The sequence below is a fragment of the Pongo abelii genome, chromosome 1 (genome assembly GCF_028885655.2).
Source record: "Pongo abelii isolate AG06213 chromosome 1, NHGRI_mPonAbe1-v2.0_pri, whole genome shotgun sequence".
NCBI lineage: Eukaryota > Metazoa > Chordata > Mammalia > Primates > Hominidae > Pongo > Pongo abelii.
Genome location: NC_071985.2, coordinates 84,490,260 through 84,515,626, shown reverse-complemented (window position 1 = coordinate 84,515,626; position 25,367 = coordinate 84,490,260). Strand labels below are relative to the sequence as shown.

At 40.1% G+C, this 25,367-nt stretch overlaps 1 protein-coding gene and 1 pseudogene across 1 annotated transcript in view; one reads left to right on the top strand and one right to left on the bottom strand.

Annotated features, from left to right (window-relative positions):
• Window positions 1–2,921: 2,921 nt before the first annotated feature.
• Window positions 2,922–25,367, bottom strand: part of ALDH9A1 (aldehyde dehydrogenase 9 family member A1) — a 34,942-nt gene continuing 12,496 nt past the window's right edge. Inside the window, 9 exon segments of the mRNA NM_001132693.1 lie at window positions 2,922–3,857; window positions 5,727–5,839; window positions 8,026–8,167; window positions 9,647–9,734; window positions 9,972–10,160; window positions 20,050–20,190; window positions 21,095–21,291; window positions 22,696–22,830; window positions 23,561–23,690. Of these exon segments, the coding sequence (NP_001126165.1) occupies window positions 3,763–3,857; window positions 5,727–5,839; window positions 8,026–8,167; window positions 9,647–9,734; window positions 9,972–10,160; window positions 20,050–20,190; window positions 21,095–21,291; window positions 22,696–22,830; window positions 23,561–23,690 (1,230 nt within the window). The 3' untranslated portion in view covers window positions 2,922–3,762.
• Window positions 11,951–12,469, top strand: LOC100438540 (small ribosomal subunit protein uS15-like; annotated as a pseudogene).

Genomic DNA, 25,367 nt, shown 5'->3' with positions numbered 1-25,367 from the left:
TGCCCAAGCTGAGTGCAGTGGCATGATCCTAGCTCACTGCAACTCAAACTCCTGGGCTCAAGTGTTCCTCCTGCCTCAGCCTCCCGAGTAGCTGGGACTACACATGTGGGCCGCCACACTCCTTTTTATTTTTTATTTGTAGAGATGGGGTCTTACTATGTTGCCCAGGCTGGTCTCAAACTCCTAGCCTCAAGCAATTCTCCCACCTTGGCCTCCCAAACTGCTGAGATTATAGGCGTGGGCCCTAAATGTCCTTTAAGTGTTCTTCCAAGAGGGAGGCAAAGGGAAGTTTGACTACACAGAGAAGAAGGCAGCAGGGGCAGGGAGAGATTCTGAGGATGCTAAGCTGCTGGCATCTAAGAGGAGGGGGACACGAGCCAAGGTATGCCAGGAATGCCGCTCTGGAAGCTGGAAAAGGATTCTCTCCTACAGCCTCTTCAAGGAGTGTGGCCCTGACAACTTCTTGGTTTTGGCCAAGTGAAACCATTTTGGGACTTCTGACTTCCAGAACTGTAAGATAATAAGTTTGTGTTGTTTTAAGCTGCTAAGTTGGTGGTAATTTGTTACAGCAAGCGTAGGAAACTAATCTACTGGGTTCAGTTCTAGGAAACAGAGAGGGTAGCAGAAAGCACAGGAATTGGAGACTCACACCTGGCTTGAGGTTGCCAGTCAACTTATAGACTTGCTGATGTGGAAGACAAACTGTTTTTCCTCTGCTCTCATACAACCATCAACACAGAAGACTTCTGTGACCAAAGGTTGGAGTTTTCTGTTCACACACCAAGCAGGCAAATCAGTTCTGCAGTGGACACCAGCTGGGCATCCTCCAATTCAATTCTGACACTATCTACCTGGAGATAGCATCAGATCTCACAAGTTGAGGGCTCAGTCCCACAAGACTGCCCGTGACCCCAACCAACTGCAAGTCCAGACTTCTGAAACTCGATCAACTGGCTTCAAGTTGAGGTTCAGTTAATTTGCTACAGTGACTCACAGAACTCAGACATGCATTTACTAGTTTATTACAAAGAATATCCTAGGCCAGGTGCAGTGGCTCACGCCTGTAATCCCAGCGCTTTGGGAGGTCGAGGTTGGAGGATCACTTGAGCCCAGGAGTTCAAGACCAGCCTGGGCAAAATGGTGAAACCCTTTCTTTACAGAAAATATAAAAATTAGCTAGGCCTGGTGGCACACGCCTGTAGTCCCAGCTTCTGGGAAGGCTGAGAGGTGGGAGGTTCACTTGAACCCAGGAAGGTCGAGGCTGCAGTGAGCTATGATCACACCACTCTACTTTAGTTCAGTGACGTGACAGAGCGAAACCTTGGATGATGGAGTGAGACCCTGTTTCTGGGAAAAAAAAAAAAAAAAGAGTATTTTAAAGGACACAAATAAACAACTAAATGAAGGGATACATACGGCCAGGTCTGGAAGGGTCCCAAGCACAGAAGCCTCTGTTCCCGTGGAGTTAGGGTGCACCACCTTCCTGGCACATGCACATGTTCTTATTCACCCTCCTGTAAACCTCTACATGTTCAGCTCTCCAGCAGCTCTCTGAAGCCCGTCCTCTTGGGCCTCTTAGACTTCATTAGAGAGGCCTGACTGAAGCACGGACACCACGTCGAAATGTGACTGGACTAAAGGGGTATGATCTAATACAAAGGAGGCTGAGCGGGGAAACCCAGCAAGGCCTGTCTTCAGATTCCTGGCTTCTTTGTGCAGCATTTTTTCCTGCAGGGCAGCAGGCAGGACCCCTTCCGAAATGAGAGTCTTATGACCCATAATCAGAAAAGTGGTGGAAGATTAGAGCCCTGCCTTGAGCAGGTGAAAAGGAGGGCAGAAGGTCAGAGAGGGACATTCTGTTTTCTGAGGCCTAAAGTGCCCCAACATTATAACAAAAAACCGTACCAAGGGAGTTATGAGCCAGGAACCATGGATGAAAAGATATATAATTTTATATATAGGCATAAAATATCACACTTGCCTGGGACCAAGATGTCTCCAAATCTGTTTCTTCATTTGAAAATCAGAGATAATCCCTTTCTTAGGCTTAGTGTATTACATGAGAAGGAATGTAGCAGTAGGAACACAGTGAGTACTTAAATGTTGCTTCCCTTTCCCCTGCTGTTTTCTCTTGCAGAGGTGTCCAATCGTTTGACTTCCCTGGGCCACACTGGAAGAAGAATAATTGTCTTGGGCCACACATAAAATACACTAACATTAACGATAGTTGATGAGCTAAAAGAAAAAAAAATTGCAAAAAAAAGCACCTCTCGTTTTAAGAAAGTTTACAAATTTGTGTTTGGCTGCATTCAAAGCTGTCCTGGGCTGCATATGGACCGTGGGCTGCAGATTGGACAAGCTTGCTTTAGAGGGACTATCAGAAACTTATCTTCTCCCAGGCAGCTCCTACTGCTTAAGGTGCACAGGATCCCCTCGGACACAGGGTAAGATAACGCTATTGGCTTTGTCCAGTATCACATATGTGTCCTCTGTGCAAAGAAACACCAAGGCTGATTCGGTTGTTCTTATGCTCTAAAACTACAGTACTTGCTCATCATAATACATAATTAGATCCAGGCCCAGTGACAACAAGCATCCCTTATCTCTGACTACTAAATTAGCTATGATTTATAAACTCTTCTCCTGAAAGGAAGAGAAGGAGGCAGAGTGAGGCATGACTGCAATAGTCTGAAAAGCCACAGTGACCTGACAACTCTTCAGGGACAGGCACTGCTTATCAGGGTGAGAATGAACATGGAGCCTAAATGCTTACCTGGACCATAAAGTTCATCACTGCAACCAAACCTGTCCTTTTGTTCTTACTGCAAGATCAAATCCCCCTGCTTTGTGCTTTTAACATCAGCCCTATCCTCTGTCCTCCTATAACCTCAAGATACGTTTAGTTTCAAAACACAAAAGGAAAAGAATTAACAGTGTGATTTATTTTAATTTCACCATATTACATTAGCATACAAATAATTTGTACATTTAAAGGGTAGCTCCACTGGTGTAAGACAGCAGGCTGTAGTTCAAGGACCCAAGATAGGGAGATAGGATTTCCTCTATCGCAGTAGTGAACAGAGACAAAGTGCTTACTAGGCAAGTTAACATTCACACAGAATTTGACCCCATCTATTATCTAATCCCCTCCCTATCCCGGCTGTCAGCTTTCTCAATGGAATGACAAAGGGATATAGCTTAAAAAAATGTCAATGAGCTGAAATCATCTCTACTGATTCTACCACGAACCTATAAAGGAACAAGGGTTTTTTTTGTTTTGTTTTTTGTTTTTTTTCTTCAACACTAGGCAAGTGAAGCAGTGGGAATGGAGAAGGAACAAAGAAATCTACAAACTGGTTGTGATCAATTAGTTGTAAATACCACTGCACTTGGATCAGCCAGGAACAAATTCTTTGAAATACGCCAGAGAATCAACATTATCAGTGGGCCAAATGTGTGGAAGATGTATTATCCTAGTCTCTTTTCCTGTTCTCTAGAAGTATGTTACTGGCTCTTAAAAGATTTCACAAAAATATACTTTGAGGAGAATCACAACTTTCTTGATTAGTATCTACAAGGCACTTAATGCACATTTTCAGTGAGGAAGCTGATGGGGAGAGAAAGAGTAACATGAACCATTCTCTTATCCTGAATGCCAAAATTCTGGATTTAAAATAACATTCAGTTGTACTGCCTCTGTAAACAGGGCCGATTCGCATCATTCCACAGCGTGGCCATGTCAATAGGTTTCACTGCAGGTTTTCAAAAAGCAGATTCCACATCACCCATCTCCACACACACAGTCTTCAGCTGTGAATAATATTCGATTGTCACACGGCCGTTCTCTCTGCCAAATCCTGAAAGGAGGAGAAGGGGTCAGGTTGAGCCATCACTACAATAGTCTGGAAAGTCACAATGATCTTCAAAGATGAGCACTGCTAATCAGGGCTAGGGAAGAATATAGAACCTAAATGTTTTGGAATAAAGTCCTCAATCCACATATTAGCTGTGAATGGAGCTAGGCATGGGGAAAATGACCCACTGGCATTTGGGGATAGGGATAGGGAAATATACAGGTCTTGTTTCTTACCAATATGAATCTTAATTTCAGGTATCTACTATTCTGGGTTGAGGTCTGAAAAATGCTTGGATTTTATATCAAGTGTTAAAGGCAATCTCTACAGTAAACAGCCTGACACCCTTGAAAGCTGATGCTAATTTAAAACTTTACACAACAGGCTTATTCACCATTTCTTATACACCTATAAGAGCAACCTACTAACTTAACCTACCCACTCATGTTGGTGAGGGGTCACTGAAGGTCCCTCTGATTACTCAGTCCAAGACACTGCCCAATTACTACTGGGTGAGGTTACTGTGCTAAAAGGGTAGTATCCCACCCTTGGCCCTGCCTGTACACCCTGCGCTAGACTTAGGTAGGCTCTGCCTTCCAAGGGCAAGGCCAAGGTCCCAAATATGTGCATTTCCAGGGAGCACCACTCAAATGGTATCATACACAAAGGTCCTGGGAAGACCTCACTCTGTCTTTTGTTCCTTTCCAAATCCCCTAAGCACACAGCTGGTCAGGCCTGTTAGGCCAGGTGTTGCTCTGCACGTCTGGCCATCTTTCTTGCTCTCTCATTCCACATAGCATGGTCTGGTCCAAAGGAAACGGAAAGTTAGGAGGCCCTCCAAAGGCCTAAGCTGCTGATTCCAAACAAATAATTCCCTGCACTGAGGGACTATCAGAAACTTAACATGTAATGTTATATGTTACATGTTAATAAGATGGCACCTTGGTTCCCACCTGCACTTGTGCCCGTGTGTATGACTCCTCTGAGTACCCCACCGGGACAAATAAGACTGTCAAATTAACACCCACCATCTCATCAGTGTTCATCAGAGTTTATATATTTGCCAACACTGTGATGGCTGTAAATATTTGCCACAGAAACTAGAGGTCAGACTCTTAGAATGGTGCCTCGACAAAGTCCAAACCAATTTTCACTCTAGAAGAACAGCAGGAGAAATATGTAAATGAATATTTACTGGCAACAAACTCCAAAGAAAGAACCTCAAGGTTCTGGCTATACTCCTGATGCCTCAAACCTTCTCCTGATATACCAGACTTACAAATTTATATGTTGTGGTAATATGTCTGACTATAGAATAAACGAAATGAATGAGCAGTGGCTAAGGAAACACACTCCTATATGCCATCAAGGGTAATGAAAACGATTATAACTGATTGCTTAATGATAAATTTAAAGATTTTGTTAATCTGACATAACAGAGGAAACAAAGTTACTGAGCTATTACTTTAAAGACACTTTACCTAAATGGAATCTAAAAACTCCACAGTGGATGATGATGGACATCCCTGATACAGAACCCCTAAGGGAGTGATGTTATGCTTACAGCAATCACAGGCTGTGAAGAAAAAGTATTCTACCCACAAGATAAACCTTTTTGAGATATCTATCAGCAGTTCACAAGCCAGGCTATACATCAGAACCCTCCAGAAAGATTTAGGGAGTGTTGGGTAGGGGAAGATGCTTGACTTCCATTCCCAGAGACTGCTACAGTGGATCTGGGGAAGGACCAGGAACCTGTATTTCCCAGGTGATTCTGATATGCAGACAGGTTTAGGAATACTGGTTTATAAGGTCTGAATTACAACCTAACTCTAGAGACCTGGTTTGCATTCACATCTCCCAGCTCCTCACCTGACTTCTTATATCCACCAAAGGGCAACTCCACTGGGCTGACGTTATAGTTATTAATGAAGCACGTCCCAGCCTGAAGCTCAGCTACCACTCTATGAGCCCGCTGGATGTCCCTATGAAGAAAAAAAAAAAATGTGTGCATTATTCAGAGTTTCTTAGGCTACTACTTTAACAGGAAAAGTTACACTGCCAGTTCTAGGGTTCTCAAATCTTACTAAATTCTCATTTCTTCAAAATGTTTTAAAATCTTTTATCATCCAGGCAAAACAGACATGGATTGGGTTTTATAGTCCCATGCACAAGGCATCTTTAAAATAAGTAGCAGCAACAAGGGTGCCAAAATTCAATGGAGGAAAAACAGTCTTTTTAACAAATGGTGCTGAAACAAGTGGATATCTACATGCAAAAAATAAAGGTGGAGCCCTTTCTTACACCATACACAAAAATTAACTTAAACGCATCACAAACTTAAAAATGTCAGACTGAGAACTATAAAACTCTTTGAAGAAAACAGAGGAATAAATCTTCATGACCGTGGGTCAGGGAAAGATTTCTTAGATTATGACACCAAAAGTAACAGACAAAAAAAAACAGAATTGGAATTGGTCAAAATTTAAAATTTTGTGCTACAAATAAGACTATCAAGAAAGTGAAAAGAAAACCCACAGAAATGCAAATAAAAACCACAATGAGATACTACTTCACACCCACAAGGATGGCTAAAACCAGAAGGACAGACAATAACAAGGGCTGGTGAGGATGTGGACAAATTAGAACCTTCATACGTTGTTGGGAGGAATGTAAAATGGTGCTGCCAATTTGGAAGAGTTTAGCAGTTCCTCAAAAAGTTAAACATAAAGTTACCATGTTACCCAGCAATTCACTACTAGATATAAACCCAACAGAAATGAAAATATATGTCCACACAAAGGCCTGTACACATATGTTCATAGCATCATTATTCATAATAGCCAAAAATGAAAACAACCCAAATGCCTGTAACAGATGAATGGATGAACAAAAAGTGGTACATATCCATACCACGGAATATTATTTGGGAATAAAGTACTGATAAATGCCACAACACAAATGAACCTTGAAAACATTATGCTAAGTGAAAGAAGCCAGTCACAAAAGAATACATACTGTATGATTCCATTTATATAAAATGTTCAGAATGGGCAAATCCATGGAGATAGAAAGTAGTTTAGTGGAAGCCAAGGGCTGGGGGTGGGGGGTGGGAATGAAGAGCAACTGTTAATGGGCACAAGGTTTCTTCTTGAGATGATGAAAGTGTCCTAAAAATAGATTACGGTGATGGTTGCACAACTCCATGAATAAACTAAAAACCACTGAATTGTACACTTTAAGTGGGTGAATTGTACAGTATGTGCATTATCCCAGTAAAGCTGATAAGAAAAAAAGAATAGCACATTGGAGTTACCCGCCTTTGTAACTGGACTTTGTCTGTACGAGGGTGGCAAAGTAAAGTAAGAGCACTTAACCTGCTCACTCCCCAAATCAAAAGAGCAGCTCCTCAATCTTTTCTTCGGAGCTCAAAGAGAAGCAATTACATCAGGTTCTCAAGTGAGACTTAGGCTTTCTTCCCAAGTTCCTGACCATGAAGTTATAAAAAAAAATGTGAATTTTATGTATCACCAAAGAAACAGCATAATCCCAAGTGTAAAGCCGCTTTAGCAAACTGCTTTCTACTGCCAAAGACTAATCGAAGTTTGTATAAAACCAAGCAATCTGCAATTGGTTTCAAAGAAATTGTACTCCCAAATCATTTTTACTTGTAATAGTAGAGATTAAGTTTATGCACAAAGATACTAATCACATTACTATAATATTTAAAATAGAAACAATATCCCAAATATCCAACCACAGAAAAAACAGCTACACGAGTTATAATGCATTCCAATTAGGAACTACTATAATGCCACTAAAAATCATGTTTTTGAAGAATACTGCCCACAATTTATATACTTACAGGTTTCTAAATTTCTTGACATGTGTGTTTTCAAAAGACATCTAACCCAATGCTTTACATAGATCAGAATCTTAAATGTTTATTAAACGAGCTCAATTTAAAACTCAATGCAGGGTTATCTAGCCATTTACAGCAAACTACAAAATGCTGCTTTGGTGTCTTCTGACTTAACCTGAAGCAAACAGAAAGTGCTGATGGCTCCTATGAGGGCAAACTAAAAGTGAAAGAATAGGATCAATTACATATCTAAGCAGATACTACAGCCCCGCTCCTTCAAAACTGCTCTCAGTGTCCCACTCCACATACCTGGTAAAGACGCCAGCTGCTAGTCCAAAAGTGGTATCGTTGGCTCTTTCTAGAACCTCAGCTTCAGTGTCAAATGATAAAATGGACATAACAGGCCCAAAGATCTCTTCCTTCACACAGGTCATGTCATCTCTGCAATTAGCTGCAAACATTAAAATAAAACCTCCTGAGTAGCTAGGACCACAGTGTGCACGACCACCCCCGGCTAATTTTTTGAAGATGGGGTTTCACTATGTTGCCCAGTCTGGTCTCAAACTCCTGGGCTCAAGCGATCCTCCTGCCTCAGCCTCCCAAAGTGCTGGGAGTGTTCCACTGCACCTAGCCCCAATATTTTCAATTTAACAATGTATTGTAAGCTTTTCCTATTTATTAAATATTCATGTAATAACTGCAACCTAATTCATGGGGGATGGACATTAGGTTTTCAGCTTTTAAATGTCAGTGGTTCTCTTTAGTGAGGATTAAAGGTTATATACTGCATCAAATATGAAGTTGTTAAAAACTGACACCACTATCAACCTTAGGGGCAAAAACCAGCTTAATTTATCTCCAAATAAGATGTAAGGAATTATACAACACGGTTCAACCTATATATAATTGTTTAAAGCCTACAAAACTATCAACATTTTTGTAGGGGATACTAACGTACACTATAAAATGATAGAGAAAAGCCTAAGAATGATAAAAACAACACTGAGAATAGTAGTTACCTCTGAAGTAGGAGGGAAGTAGATGGGTGGAAGTAGGATGACCATATACACCTTGACTGTCAAAACTAGATTTTTAAGATTGAATGGAGGTGCTAAAAATTATTAGATTATGTAATTTCTAAAAAGATTAGTATATTATCTGACAAACTGGTTTTATTATATTGATGACTGATACAGTCTGGATGCTTTTCTCCTCCAACTCTCATGCTGAAGTATGACCCCCATTGCTGGAGGTAGGGCCTAGTGGGAGGTGTTTGGGTCACAGGGCAAATCCCTCATGAACAGCTTGATGTGCTCCCCATGGTAAGGAGTGCATTCTCGCTCTGTCAGTTCCCACAGAGCTGGCCGTTTAAAAGAGCCGGGCGCCTCTCTTGCTCTCTCTTTCACCATGTGACTCGTCTGCTCCCCTTTCACCTTCCACCATGACTGAAATCTTCCTGAGGCCTCACCAGGAGGAGATGATGGCGCCATGCTTCCTGTACAGTCTGCAGAACCATGAGCCAAATAAACACCTTTTCTACTTGCCCAGTCTTAGATATTCCTTCATAGCAATGCAAAATGTCTAATACAATGATCTACAGGTCACATGAAAAACATTCTTTATTTTCTTAAGGAATTAAATTTATTACTTAATTTTTTTAATCAAATATGCACTTTCATATTTTTGAGCTCCTTGCTTCCAGAACAATAGTTGTGGTCCTGGATAAACTAATACATATGGGTGCCCTAAAGGAGGGGCACACAGAAGGCTTCGAAGATAATGAGGCAGTTCTACTTCTTAAACTTGGGTAGCAGGACCACATAATTTGCCAGCCCTTGCTTTATACCATGTACATATTTTATAAATATTCATCTCTATCTATTCAGTATTTAATTCAAATCATCTAAAAGCAAACAAAAAGAGGACATACTTAATACACAAGGTCTCATGTAATATCCATCCTTTAATTTGGGATCTTCAGGTACATATATATCTCCACCACATAACACTTTAGCACCCTGCCGAAAAGGAAAAAAGATATTTTGTATTAAAAATATAACCCCAAAATGCATTCCTGAAATGTTAATTGTATCCCGAACAAACACATACTTAGTCTTCCCAGTGCAGGTACAAAGCAGAACACAGCCAGGGATGCTAAGAGTCAAATGAATATTAACATGAAAAGGGCACAAAGCAAGTGATTTAGGAGTAGTGTAATCTTCCCCAACCCCACCCTACTGCCAATTATTTCTTACCTGCTCCTTTGCCACTTTAACAAACCCAAGGACTCGCTCCAGGTGTGGTCGGTTGATGAGTGGACCCATCCTTGTATCTTCCAGAAGGGGATCTCCAATTTTAATCCTTTGGGTCTGTTTCACCACTTCCTCTGTAAATTTATCAAGAATTTCTTTCTGCACAAACACTCTTGTGCCATTACAGCACACCTAAACGACAAACACAAGACATCAATCTCTATGTGTGTAAGGAGAAAAAAGGGAAAAGGAAAAAGGAACGCAATCTAAAAACTTTAAACTGAAAAGAGGCACTATACATTTTTTAAAAGGGTATTTCCATTTCTAAAAATTGTCTCCATACTGAATAAGAAGGATCACACACGTAATTGTGGACATACCACTCCACAAGCAAAATCTGCCCTTTGAGGTAAAAGTTAGTTCTTATTTTGCTTGTTTAAATTTTTTTAGGGCCATTACTAGATCCATATAACTCACAGCACCTCTCCTACTTCTTCATATCAGGGCTCAATATGGCTGTGTATTTTAAGAATGGAAGGGAACTGAAGAGTAAACCTGTATCAAGAACTGTGGTCTTAAATCTAATTGTTAAAAAATTTGTCTCTGAAATCACTAATAATCACTATTTAGACCCTCCTATAGAAAGGAACATAAAAACTATTCAAATGCTGTAAGAACACAGAACAGAAAAGTCCAAAAACAGAGCCAAGTGCTCATAGAAATCTAGTCTATGATAATAGTGAAAGCTAAACTATTAGGACAGAGATGGACTAAATAAATGGTGCTAGAACAAATCATCAGTAATGTGGAAAACATAAAATAAGATACATATCTTACATCATACATAAAAATAAACTCCAAATGTATCAGGAATCAAAACAGAAAATAAGAAATCAGGGCGCAGTGGCTCACACCTGTAATCCCAGCACTTTGGGAGGACAAGGTGGGCGGATCACTTGAGCTCAAGAGTCCAAAATCATCTGGGGCAACATGGCGAAACCCCATCTCTACAAAAAATATAAAAATTAGTCGGGTGTCGTGACACGCACCTATAGTCCCAGCTACGTGGGAGGGTCACTTGAGCCTAAGAGGTCAAGGATACATACAGTGAACCCTGACTGCGTCACTGCACTCCAGCCTGGGTGAGAGAGCGAGACTTCTTTTTTAAAAAAAGAGACAATACTGGTAATTCCTCTAAAACCTAGGTGTAGAAAACGGTTTTCTATTACCCAAAATCTAGACACAATTAAAGAAAAAAAATTGATAAATTTGACTACAGAAAAATAAAAATTTTATGCATGGCAAATACCTTAAACTAAGCCAAGACCATTAAAAAATTGGAATAAAATTATTTGCAACATTTATCTCAGATAAAGGCTATTATCACTAATTTTAAAAAACTCTTAAAAATTAATGGAAAATCATATCTCATAATATAACACACCAAAAAGGTGAATTTTATTATACGTGAATTTTGAAAAAGATGTTCAATGTCATTCATAATTGTAAAACTAGGTTGGGCATAGTGGCTCAGGCTTGTAATCCCAGCACCTTGGGAGGCTCAGGCAGGTGGATCACTAGACGTCAGTAGTTCAAAACCAGCCTGGCCAATATGGCAAGACCTCACCTCTACTAAAAATACAAAAAATTGGCCGGGTGTGGTGCCGCACACCTGTAGTCCCAGCTACTTGGGAGGCTAAGGTGGGAGAACTACTTGAACCTGGGAGATGGAGGTCGCAGTGAGCCGAGATTGTCCCACTGCACCCCAGCCTGGGCGACAGAGCGAGACTCCGTCTCAAAAATAATAAATAAATAAACAAACAAACAAACTGAAATTAAAACTATACTGAAATACCATTTCTCATCTATCTGATAAAAATTTAAAATTGTGACTATATATGCTGTTAAGAAAAGCTATGAGGAAATAGGTACTCATGTATCGTTAGTAAGAATGTTCCTTTTGCTTCCTGACAGCTGCCATCATGGGTCACATGCACACTTCCGGGAAGGGCCTGTCCCAGTCAGCTTTGCTCTATCGCCGCAGCGTCCCCACTTGGCTGAAGCTGACATCTGATGACATGAAGGAGCAGATTTAAAAACTGGCCAAGAAGGGCCTGACTCCTTCACAAATCGGTGGGATCCTGAGAGATTCACATGGTGCTGCACAAGTACGATTTGTGACAGGCAATAAAATCTTAAGAATTCTTAAGTCTAAGGGACTTGCTCCTAATCTTCCTGAAGATCTCTACCATTTAATTAAGGCAGCAGTTGCTGTTCAAAAGCTTCTTGAGAGGAAGAGAAAGGATAAAGATGCTAAATTCCGTCTGATTCTGATAGAGAGCCGGATTCACTGTTTGGCTCGATATTATAAGACCAAGTGAGTTCTCTCTCCCAACTGGAAATATGAATCATATACAGCCTCTGCCCTGGTTGCATAAATTTGTCTATGTACTTGAGCAATAAAATAATTGCTTAACAAAAACAAAAAAAAAAAAAAAGAACGCAACATTTCCTTTTAGAGAGGGATTTGGCAATATCTTATAAATAATTCGGGAAATGCAAATCAAAACCACAATGACATACCACTTCATACCCAATAGGATGACTATTATCAAAAACAGAGAAAGCAAGAAAATAAGAAAATAACATGTGTTGGCAAGGATGTAGAGAAATTGGAAACTTTGTGCATTGCTTGTAGAAATGTAAAATGGTGCTGCCATTGTAGGGCACAGTACAGTGGTTCCTCAAAAAATTAAACACTGAATTATCATATGATCCACTTATTCCACTTCTGGATATATACCCAAAAGAACTGAAAGCAGATACTTCTACTATAGATATCTGTACATCAATGTTCATAGCAACATTATTCACAACAGCCAAAAGGTGGAAACCACCTAAGTGTTCACAAATAAAAAAATGGATAAACAAAATGTGGTATGTGTGTGCTCTGTGTGTGTGTGTGTGTGTGCTGTGTGTGTATACATACATACAATGGAATATTATTTAGCCTTAAAAAGGAAAGAAATTTTGACACATGCTACAACATGGATGAACCTGAAAATATTATACTAAGTGAAACGAGCCAGACATAAAATAATAAATATTGTATTATTCCATTTATAAGAGGTATGCAGATTAGTCAAATTCATAGAGACAGGAATTAGACTAGTGGTTACCAGAGGCTGAGGGAAGACAGAAACAGAGTTATTATTTAATGGGGTACACAGTTTTCAATGTGGGGTGATGAAAAAGTTCTAGAGATGAATAATGATAGTTGTACACAGTGTGAATGTATTAAATGTCACTGAACTCTACACTTAAAAATGGTTCAAAAAGTCCAGGTGTGGTGGCTCACGCCTATAGTCCCAGCACCTTGGGAGGCTGAGGCAGGAGAACTGCTTGAGCTCAGGAGTTCAAGACCAGCATGGGCAACATGGTGAAATCTCATCTCTACAAAAAATACAAAAATTAGCCAGGCATGGTGCTACATGCCTATAGTCCCAGCTACCCAGGAGGCTGAAGTGGGAATATCACTTGAGCTTGGGAGGTCGAGGCTGCAGTGAGCTGGGATGATGTCACTGTACTCCAGCCTGAGCAACAGAGTAAGATCCTGTCTCCAAAAAATAAAAAAAACAAAATAAAAAATACACACACACACACACACACACACACGGTTAAATTGGTAAATTTTACGTTATGCTTTATCATACACACAAAAAAATCATCACAATATATAAGGAACTCATACTATTCAATTGCAAAAAAAAAAAAAACCTCTGATTACAAATGGGCAAAAGACCTGGATAGACATATTTCCAGAAACATACAAATGGCCAACAAGTTTATGAAAATATGCTCCACATCACTAATCATCAGGAAAATGCAAATCAAAATCACAATGAGGTATCACTTCACATCTGTTAGCATGGTTATTATCAAAAAGATAAAAGATAACAAGTGTTGGTGAGGATGTGGAGAAAAGGAAATCTTGGTATACTGCTGGTGAGAATATAAATTAGTATAGGCTGCTCTGCCTATGGAGTAGCCATTCTTTATTCCTTTACTTTCTTAATAAACTTACTTTCACTTTATGGACTTGTCCTGAATTCTTTCTTGCACAAGATCCAAGAACCCTGTCTTGGGGTCTGGATCAGGGCCCCTTTCCAGTAACATCTTTCTGGCAAACCATGGAAGGGACAATACTGAGGAGACCCTCCCGACCCAAAAGAAATAGACTGCAGCACTGATTGGCCAACTCTGGATATCACCTTTCGTTGGAACTCGGAGTTATAAGCGACCCTCACCCTGACGCTTTCTGACTGAGTTCCTCTCTACCCTGAATACAAGAGACCCTAATAATTAGACAGGAATATTATCGCCCCTATTCAGCAAGAAGAAGTTTACAGAAGATGGATCTTTGTCCCTCTGCAACCCTTAGGATTAACGGTTCTTTTATAAAAGGGAGTGGGGAAATGTCAGAGGTGTTTGAACTAGAGCAACTTCATCTTAAGTAGGGGCTGGGTAAAATACGGCTGAGACCTACTGGGCTGCATTCCCAGGAAGTTAGACATTCAAAGTCACAGGATGAGATAGGAGATCAGCACAAGATACAGGTCATGAAGACCTTGCTGATAAAACAAGCTGTGGTAAAGAAGCCAGCTAAGACCCACCAAAACCAAGATGGTGATGAGTGACCGCTGGTCGTCATTGCTGCTCATTATATGCTAATTATAATGCATCAACATGCTAAAAGACATACCCATCAGCACCACGACAGTTTACAAATGCCATGGCAACGTCATTTTACCCTATATGGTCTAAAATGAGGAGGCATGAATAACCCACCCCTTGTTTAGCATATGATCAAGAAATAACCACAAAAAGGGGCAACCAGCAGCCCCTGGGGCAGCTCTGCCTATGGAGTAGCCATTCTTCATTCCTTTACTTTCTTAATAAACTTCCTTTCACTTAAAAAAAAAAAAAAAAAAAAGAATGTAAGTTAGTATAGCCATGAAGGAAAACAGGATAGAGGCTCCTTAAAAAATTAAAAATTGGCGGGGCACAGTGGCTCATGCCTGCGATCCCAGCACTTTGGGAGGCCGAGGTGGGCAGATCATCTGAGGTCAGGAGTTCGAGACCAGCCTGGCCAACATGGAGAAACCCCGTCTCTACTAAAAATACAAAATTAGTCAGGTGTGGTGGCACATGCCTGTAATCCCAGCTACTCAGGAGGCTGAGGCAGGAAAATCACTTTAACTCAGGAGGCAGAAGTTGTAGTGAGCTGAGATGGTGCCATTGCACTCCAGCCTGGGCAACTGAGACTCCGAATCAAAAAAAAAAAAAAAAAAATTAAAAATAGAACCATCCTATGATTCAGCAATTCCTCTTCTGGGTATATACCAAAGGAAATGAAATCAGTACCTTAAAGACGTATCTGCACTCCCATGCTCAGTGCAGCATTATTCACAATAACCAAGATAAGGAAATAACCCCATTGCCAGATGAATGGATAAATTGTGATACATATTTAAAATCACACTGGGCATGGTGGCTCATGCCGGGCGCGGTGGCTCACGCCTATAATCCCACACTTTGGGAGGCCGAGGCGGGTGGATCGCCTGAGCTCAGGAGTTCAAGACCAGCCTGGCCAACATGGTGAAACCCTGTCTCTACTAAAAATACAAAAAAATTAACCGGATGTAGTAGCGCATGCCTCTAGTCCCAGCTACTTGGGAGGGTGAGGCAGGAGAATCGCTTGAGCTCCAGGGGCGAAGGTTGCAGTGAGCCAAGATCGTGTCACTGCACTCCAACTTGGGCTACAGAGTGAGACTCCGTCTCAAAAAAATAATAATAATAAAATAAAATCACATTACGTCACAATCACTTTTAGTGCTCTCTCTCTATATATATAAAGAATATATACATAGTACAGATTATATAGAATATTCTATATATTTATTCTATATATTCTATACTATATGTATTCTTTGTGTGTGTATATTCATCCACACACACACAGCAAAGAAAGCAAAGTACAAAAGAGTACCTCTAATGTGCTACCTTTTGTGTATGAAAGAAGAATAAGAAATATACAAGTACCTATTCATTTGTGCAAAAAGAAACACAGGAAGCAAAAACCAGAAACAAATTAGACTGGCTACCCACAGGAGATGGATAAAACTGTGTGGGAAGGAGGTACTGGAAACAGAGTACACAGGATGGGGAGCAGTAACACTTCTGAATATCTGTTTTTGTAAAATTCTGATGTTTAGAACCATGTTTGTGTTTCGCCTAATCAAAATAAAATTTTAAAATCAGCAAGGATGGGGAAAATAAAACCCAAATGAATACAAACACAAACAAATGAATCTGTTATTTTAAATGAGTATCATAACCACACTGAAGGAGGGTGAAGGAAGGGTAGAACTGACCCAGGTAACTTCTAAACACAGTATTCTGACTATACCCTCAGGCTAAATATAAAAAGAACTGTAAAAAAATTCTGAGCTCTAATTAGAAGGTTTACTTTCCACAGAGGTATGGATTTACAAATCTGAAACTACTATTATTAGAATACTAAGTGTATTCTATGATGAGCAATTTGATAAACATATTGTGGATAATGGGAGTCAAATTTCTTACTGTCAGAGAAGAAATACAAATATGGAAAGGGAGAAAGCAGAAATGAACCCTGTGGTATTAGACTATAATTAAAAGTATCTGGATGAACTTATTATCCTGTAGATAGACAGATACAGAAATAGATATGTGCACAGACATATATACAAACATGTATTTCCCAGCACTGGCCTCTGAGAGGGCCTAGAAGCAATGATACTCCAGTAGCAATAAGCACACCTGGCACTCAGATCTTGGTTTCTAAATACCATTTACCACTAAATGGAACCAGGGCTTTTGGTCGGTACTGCCGTCTTCCAGTAATTCACCAAAACGACAAACACAGGGAAAGAGAAGAAGTACCCAATATATGTTATCTAGGCCTTTTAGAAAACATGGAGTTGTTCCTTGGGCCACATGCATGCAAATCTGTAAGAAAGGCAATACTGTAGACATCAAGGGAATGGGTACTGTTCAAAACGGAATGCCCCAAAAGCATTACCCGGGCAAAACTGGAAGAGTCTACATTACCCAGCATGTTGTCAGCACTGTTGTAAACAAATTAAGGGCAAAATTCTTGCCAAGAGAATTAATGTGCACACTGAGCACATTAAGCACTCTAAGACCCAAGATAGCTTCTGAAACGCAGGAAAGATGATCAGAAAAAGAAGGAAACCAAAGAGAAAAGGTACCTGGGTTCAGCTGAAGCACCAGCCTACTCCACCCAGGGAATCCTACTGTGTGAGAACCAATGGGAAGGAGCCTGAGCTGTTGGAACCTATTCCCTATGAATTCATGGCATGATAGGTGTAAAAAAATAAAAGACTTCTGGACTGCAAAATTGTTTCTCTTTATTGAGTAGAGAAGTGTGGTGTCCTCTCCCCCCAAAAAATATTTAAAGCAGATTTTAATTGTGTCCTAACTCATTGTGTAATGTCTTTACTGTTCAGACTTAGTGTTTTTCTTGCCGAAAGACGTGAGGTGGCTTATCGTGCAACAAATTACTCAACTGGTTAGAAAACAACCAGATATTATTTATGAAATACTTGTACTGGTTTGAAGATAGTCCTTCTAAATCATAAAAGAAATAATTTACAAAAAATAAAAAACAAGCTGGGCACGGTGGCACATTCCTGCAATCCCAGCACTTTGGGAGGCCGAGGCATGTGGATCACTTGAGCCCAGGAGTTCAACACCAGCCTATCCAACACAGTGAAACCCCATCTCTACAAAAAATACAAAAATTAGCTGAATGTGGTGGCATGCTACACCGGAGACTGAGGTAGGAGGATTGTTTGACCTTGGGGGGGGCCGAGGTTGCAGTGAGCCAAGAAAGCACCACAGCACTCCAGCCTGGGCAACAGAGCAGGACCCTGTCTCAAAAATTAATAATAAACAGATAAACAATAATGGAACCAGGGCTCCTTCAGAGAAATGGCTGGTTCCAGAGCACAGCCAGGGGAAGTATGAGATGAGTTGGAACACTTTGCTATGCCAGAAAGTAATGAAGTATTCAAAGAATAACGAGGGCATATCAAAAGGTCACAGAAAGGGATTCCCACCAGCCATCTGCAATTATTTTAGCATCAAAATAAATAATGAGGCTGGGTACAATGGCTCATGCCTGTAATCCCAGCACTTTGGGAGGCCAAGGCAGGCGTATCATGAGATCACGAGATCGAGACCATCCTGGCTAACATGGTAAAACCTCATCTCTACTAAAAACACAAAAAATTAGCCGGGCGTGGTGGCGGGTGCCTGTAGTCTCAGCTACTCGGGAGGCTGAGGCAGGAGAATGGCATGAACCCAGGAGACGGAGCTTGCAGTGAGCCAAGATCACACCACTGTACTCCAGCCTGGGCGACAGAGCAAGACTGTCTCAAAAAAAAAAAAAAAAAAAAAAAAATTAGCCAGCCGTGGTGGCACACACCTGTAGTCCCAGCTATTTGGGAGACTGAAACAGGAGAATCACTTGAACCCAGGCGGCGGAGGTTGCAGTGAGCTGAAATTGTGCCACTGCACTCCAGCCTGGGTGACAGAGTGAGACTCCATCTCAATAAAAAAATAAAATAAAGGCCAGGTACAGTGGCTCACGCTTGTAATCCCAGCACTTTGGGAGGCCAACGTGGGTGGATCGCGAAGTCAGGAGTTTGAGACCAGCCTGGCCAACACAATGAAACTCTGTCTCTACTAAAAATACAAAAATTAGCTGGGCATGGTGGCAGGCGCCTGTAATCCTAGCTACTCAGGAGGCTGAGGCAGGAGAATCGCTTAAACCTGGGAGGCAGAGGTTGCAGTGAGCCGAGATCGTGCCACTGCACTACAGTCTTGGGGACAGAGCTAGACTCCATCTCAAAAAATAAGTAAGTAAATAAATAAATAAAAATAAAAAATAAATAAATAATGATAGTACCAGATTATAACCCATAGAATGAAATAAGAATCCATGGGTTCATACTGATATAAATAAAAGAATGGAAAACAAACAGGGGTGAAGGGCAAGTTCTTTCTTATAGTAGAAGGTGAACAAATATAGAAGAAATGATGGAACTGGAAAATCACCATTTGCAACCACCATAATAAAAACTGTTTTCAGCAAGAATCGTCAGTGGTGATAGAAGTATTTACTGCATGAAAGTTTGATGACGAACAGGATAGTCTCAAAATACCTCCTACAAGATCTTATTAACCACAAAGTAAAAAACAGTAACTTTACAGTGAAGACTTACCTTAAAACAAGTGATCAAAGTTAAATCACCACTGAGTAGGATATGACATCATGTTTGTAGTATTTTTGCCAAAAATTCATAATATGAATCTAACAGGAAACATCAGACAGACCCAAACTAAGGAACATTCTACAAAATGAATGGCCTGTTCTCCTAAAATGTCAATGTCCTGAAAGACAAGAATAACTGAAGAACTGTTCTCAACTAAAGGAGATTAAAGACAAGACAACTAAAGGCAATGCATCATCCTTGACTGGATCCTGGACCAGAAAAAAAAACAGTTTTGTTCTATTTGACTAAGAGGACATTAGTCAAACAAGTGGCAAAATTTGAATAAGGGCTATAGATTAAGTGCTACAGATTCAGTAACCGTACTATATCAATGTTAATTTTTAAATTTTACTAAGTGTACCGTGCTTATGTAAAAGAATGCACTTGTTTTTAGGAACTTTATATTTAGAGGTTAGGGTCCTTATGTCTACAATTTACTCTCAAGGTTCAGAAAAACTTAATATGCCTACGTATGTACAGGCAGATAAAGATGATAAAGTAAATGTGTTAAAATGTTAATATTTGAGAAATCTGGTTCAAAGGTACATGGGAATTCTTTGTACTGTTTGTGCAACTTTTCTGTAAGTCTGAAAGTATTGCAAAACAAAAAGCTTTAAAACACGCTGTTGGATGAGGGGGTACAGATTCCTTTTACACCTCCTCCAGGGACAGGTACGTACCTGGCCTTGTGTGAGGAAGTTGGCCATCAGCGCCCCCTTCACAGCATTGTTCATATCACAGTCTGAGAAGATGATGAGTGGAGATTTGCCTCCAAGTTCCAAGGTAACAGGTTTGATTCCTTTAGCTGACATCTCCATGATCTTACAGAACAAGGACAAGGTATTCAGAACTTTAACACAAATTATATTGCATGCTAAGTCAACTAGACCCTGAACCTACAAAATCATCTTGAACTGTTTGTGACCTGTAGCCTTACTCTTGTCAATATCCTTTGCCTTTTGTCTATTAAAATATTCTATTCCAGAAAACTGAAGAGAATCCACAGAGTTGCACTGACATTAGAAGAGGGAGTTCATTTAAAAAATATTGTCCCAGCCTGGGCAACATAGCAAGACCCTATCTCTACAGAAAAATAAGAAACTTAGCCAGGCACAGTGGCACATGACTGTAGTCTCAGCTTCTTAGGAGGCTGAAGCAGGAGGACTGCCTGAGCCCAGGAGTTCAAGGCTGCAGTAAGCTATGACTACACCACTATAATCCAGCCTGGGCAACAGGGTGAGACCCTGTCTCAAAAAAATAAAAATAAAAAATATTGTCAATTCACAGGATTGTCATAGCCAGAAATTCTTTTGTGTTATTGTTACTGTGTTTAAGACTGGCAGAGTTCAGAACACAAATTAATGTCAAAATAATGAATCTGAAATAGCCTGAGTAAAAATCCTTCCTTCTATACAAGAAATTAAGTCACTAAACAATACAAGTGGCAGCCCAGGTCCCTGTCCACTAAGACACATCCTCTCCTTAGGCTGGGGCTGTTAATTTCCACCCCTACCTGGCCTAACACAAATCACCCCATGTGTACTCCCTTTCCCCCTTCACACTTTTACAGGAAACTTCACACCTCTGCCTAATAAAATCTCCTTCCCATTCCCAATTCAGGCTAGGTAAAATCAAAAGAGAAGCCTCCAAAATATACTCTGGGTAGGACCGGCTTTGCCGTATCCAAATGCCATGTGTGTTGACCAATACTGGTTTCATCCTCACCTTCATGCCAGTGGGCACACTTCCAGTGAAGGAGACTTTGGCCACATCGGGATGCTGACACAGAAACTGGCCTGTGGCAGCCCCTCCCTGCACCACATTGAAGAGCCCAGGAGGTACACCAGCCTCAGTGTAGATTTCAGCCAGTAGCAATGCAGAAACAGGTGTAAAGGGAGAAGGTTTAAAGACCATGGCATTACCTGCATAAACCCAAGACACAAACATAAAAAGACTTTCAAAGACCAGTGATCCCCTGAAAACAGGACTAGAGGAAAATTCAAAAATGATTCCAATTGTTTCCTCTTCCCCAACCAAATCCTACATCAAAAATGTTATTAATAACTATATTAGTTTGTTTTCATGCTGCTGATAAAGACATACCCGAAACTGGGAACAGAAAGAGGTTTAATTGGATTTACAGTTCCACATGGCTAGGGAGGCCTCAGAATCATGGCAGGAGGTGAAAGTCACTTCTTACATTGGCGGCAGGAGAAAAATGAAGCAGCAGCAAAAGCAGAAACCCCTGATAAACCCATCAGATCTCATGAGACTTATTCACTATCAGGAGAATAGCATGAGAAAGACCAGCCCCCATGATTCAACTACCTCCCCCTGGGTCCCTCCCACAACACATGGGAATTCTGGGAAATACAATTCAAGTTGAGATTTGGCTGGGGACACAGCCAAACCATATCAATAAGTAAACAACTCTTGTCCTTTTCATCTTGGTTTCTCTCATTAAACAGATCCCAAACCCTACAGTTGCCCAGTCTCACATTTGCATATCTAGGCCTTTTCACATATATTATCTCATTTAACACTTTCAACAGCAGTATGAAGTAGGTATCATTAGCTCCATTTTATAAAAGTTGACATTGAAGACCAGAAAGGTTCACTTGATGAGAGTCCCCAAAGCTAATGACTTAATTCTGGGCCTATTTTTCCTCTTTCACAGCTGTCTCTCAAAGAGAAATAGGCTAAAACAAGAACATGCAATGGCAACAGAACAAAAGCTGCATTTCAATATGACGTCCTAACAGTGATGCTTTTTTTAACATTACAATTTTTTTCTAAGATAAAATTAGTCTTCTTTCCTCAAAGATTCTTCTCTTTAAATACTGTAAGAAAACTATTTTATGTCAATCAGCCAAAGCTCCTCTTTGATAAGGAGCTTATCAAAGCCTTGCTTATCATTTCTCTTAAGACCCAAATGAAGAAAGGAGTTTATCTTCTGCTTCGTAAATGAAGTCAAACTCCTAAGTGCTAACTCCTACATTAAAATTCTTGTCCAGAAAGGAACTTATAAGTAGCACAAATCTAATTCAATTTAATAAGAAAAAATTAAATTTCTTTTCATATACAAAATTAAATAAATAAAACCTGGGAATATCTAGACATGATTGTGTACAACCTAAACTATAAGCTCCTTGAGGGGCAAGACAGGGCCGGAACGAGTCATGTCTTCTGAGGCTTTGAATATCCCAGAGCAGGCCCCTTCCGATTTAAAGTGTGTGTTTATAGAGAGGTGAAGGGTAGAGAATAGGGAGAGAACGAACGAGAGAATCAATAAATGGCTCTCAAATGGAGGGATAATTCATTCTTACCACAGGCTAATGCTGGAGCTGACTTCCAAGAGGCGATCTGAAAGGGGTAGTTCCATGCTCCTATTCCCACACATACCCCAAGTGGTTCTCTTCTGGTATAACCAAAGGATCCACCTGGGAGCTGGATGTGTTCACCTATAGGGAAAACAGAAGTAAAGCAGGATGCAGGTCTGTGCTCCCCAAGATTTCACCAACATCTGTACCAGTCTGACTTGTACTCCAGTCAACGCAGCCTCCCCACTTCTCCCAACACACCAGGCTCACCTTGTCTCCATTCTTCTATTTGTTCCAGGCATTCTTCCACTGGCTTCCACATATTCTCTCCACGTGGAGAACCCTGCCTATCCTTCAAACACATGTTCATCCAACTTGATTTAACAATTCTCTAAGAATTTACTGAGCCTCTATTAGATAGCTTAGATGAAACAAAATGGAAATGAGAGGAACAGCAGGGGAAGCATGTGAGTTCCCTGCAACCTTCCTAGGCTCTACCAACCTTCCAATATCAATTGTTGAAAACTACACACTGTCAAAAAAAAGTTTGCTAAATAGATAAAATTGGTAAATATGACAAACTGATTCTTGTGAAAACTGGTTTTTCAGCAATTTGGTCTAAAGCTCAGGTATCATGCTAGGTGCTTTACATGCACTATCTCATTTAATCCTTAACCCAAGAAGGTAGGAATTATTATCTCCAGTTTAGATTAGGAAAGATAAAGTAATTCCCAGGCCACCCAGGTAGAAAGTGACAAACCCAAGACTTTCACCCAGGTTTGTCTTAATTCCAAAATCTTTGCCCTTCACCACTAGGCCCTGCTCTTCTGCCTCATTATCAGCTGGTCACAGACACCAGGTGAGGACTTACCAGCCATGGATGCAGCCAAGCCCGCATAATACTCCAGGCACTGCCAGGAAATGTTGATGTCCAAGCGGGCCTCAAAGATGGACTTGCCATTGTTGATACACTCCATAGTAGCAATTTCACCCTCCCGTTCCTTTGGGTAAAGCAGGAGACTAGATTTAAGACATATTCCAATATGTCTTGATGTAATTAATGCTTAAATAGAATACACTGCTCAATTTTTAAAACTAGAAATAGCTTTCACTTTAAATGAAAAGAAATGGCAGTGTTACATTTAGAAGAGAGATAAAAGCTTATAGCTGAACAGCAGCCCTGTTCTTCTCTCGTTAATTAATCGACAAAGATTTAAGACCACTACTTTATTTCAAGATCAGTTAGTAAAAAAAGGGGCAAGACCAGGCAGGAATGAACCCATGCCCTCTGAGGCTCTGAAAGTCACAGGGCAGGCCTATTCTGATTTGAAGTGTATATTTACTGAAGAAGTAAGTGGTAGAGAATGGAGAGAAAATGGATGGCTCACAAGTGGAGGAATAATTCATTTTGGAAAATGAACGTAATACATACATGTACATAAATATGTACGTTTGCTCATATATGGTAAGAGAAAACAGTTCTTAGGGAAATTATACAAAATATTCTAACATACAATTGCATTTAAGAGGTTGTAATATGCACCACTTTAAGTCACCCAAAGAATTGCAGTATATTCTCTTCTAATATTTTCTAATACTTAACATTCAATCAATACTATTTTCAAATACTGTTTCTAGTTCTGGGCTCCACAACTTACTAAGGATAAAGAAATTCAACAGATGGTCCAGGGATGAGCTTAAAGGTTTAGGAAATTAGACCTAAAAAAAAAAGCTAAATAATGCCTTTCTTTGGTCTAAAGAAGATAAAAGAATTGAATATGTAAGTAGGCAGTTGCTATTATGGGTCCAATTTAAAATAAATAATAGGGTGAATATCAGAACATACATAAAAGATTAATCAAGCAACTGACAAGAAGGAACATTCTCTTTATAAAACTGATAAGCAGTAAGGCTGGCCAGAAGCAAAATGGAGTGCAACAGAAACTAAAGCATCTATCCACAGTACAAAGCTCAGAAAAGATGAAAGTAGGAATATGAAAACCAATATGAAATACAAGAAAGGACAGTTGGATAGTCAGATTTGGACATGCTGTATTTCCATAAAGGCCAGAGGTATAAAGTGCTTTGACTCATTCATTCTACATTCATTACTAGGGAAAAGAGTATCAGTCCTGTCTATCCCTTTAAGAGCTTACTTCTCAAAGGGCAAGTCAGCACATTTTAAATAAATATTGCAATTTTTGAATAGACATGTTCCTTCAGAAAGGATAATCTGTTCACATTCAAACCTGGTCTAAATTAAACTCTCTTTTAAACCAACAATTTACCTTCTCCCTTCCTGATTCTATACTCAACAAAACAACCTTTTGACAATTAACTTGTTTCCCAGTATGCTGACACTAGAAAGAGGGTACCCTAGGAGGACAACATACATCAATTCTTACACCAAGCACAAATTATTCCCCATTCTTAAGTTTGTTGAGTATAATTAACACGAAATAGTTTTCCAAAGGTATAATCAACCATAAGTAGCTTAAATTTTGTTTCTTGAATTCAAGAGGAAACTAGGCCCTAGAGAGGCTAGTGCATTAATTGGTTGAATAAAGTGATGAATCAGTACAGAACATTTTAAATACAGGGAAGATACATTATACTGGCAATAGTGAAACACAGTTCTGCTTACACTTTAGTGTAAGAGTGAACAAATAGGAAGTAAT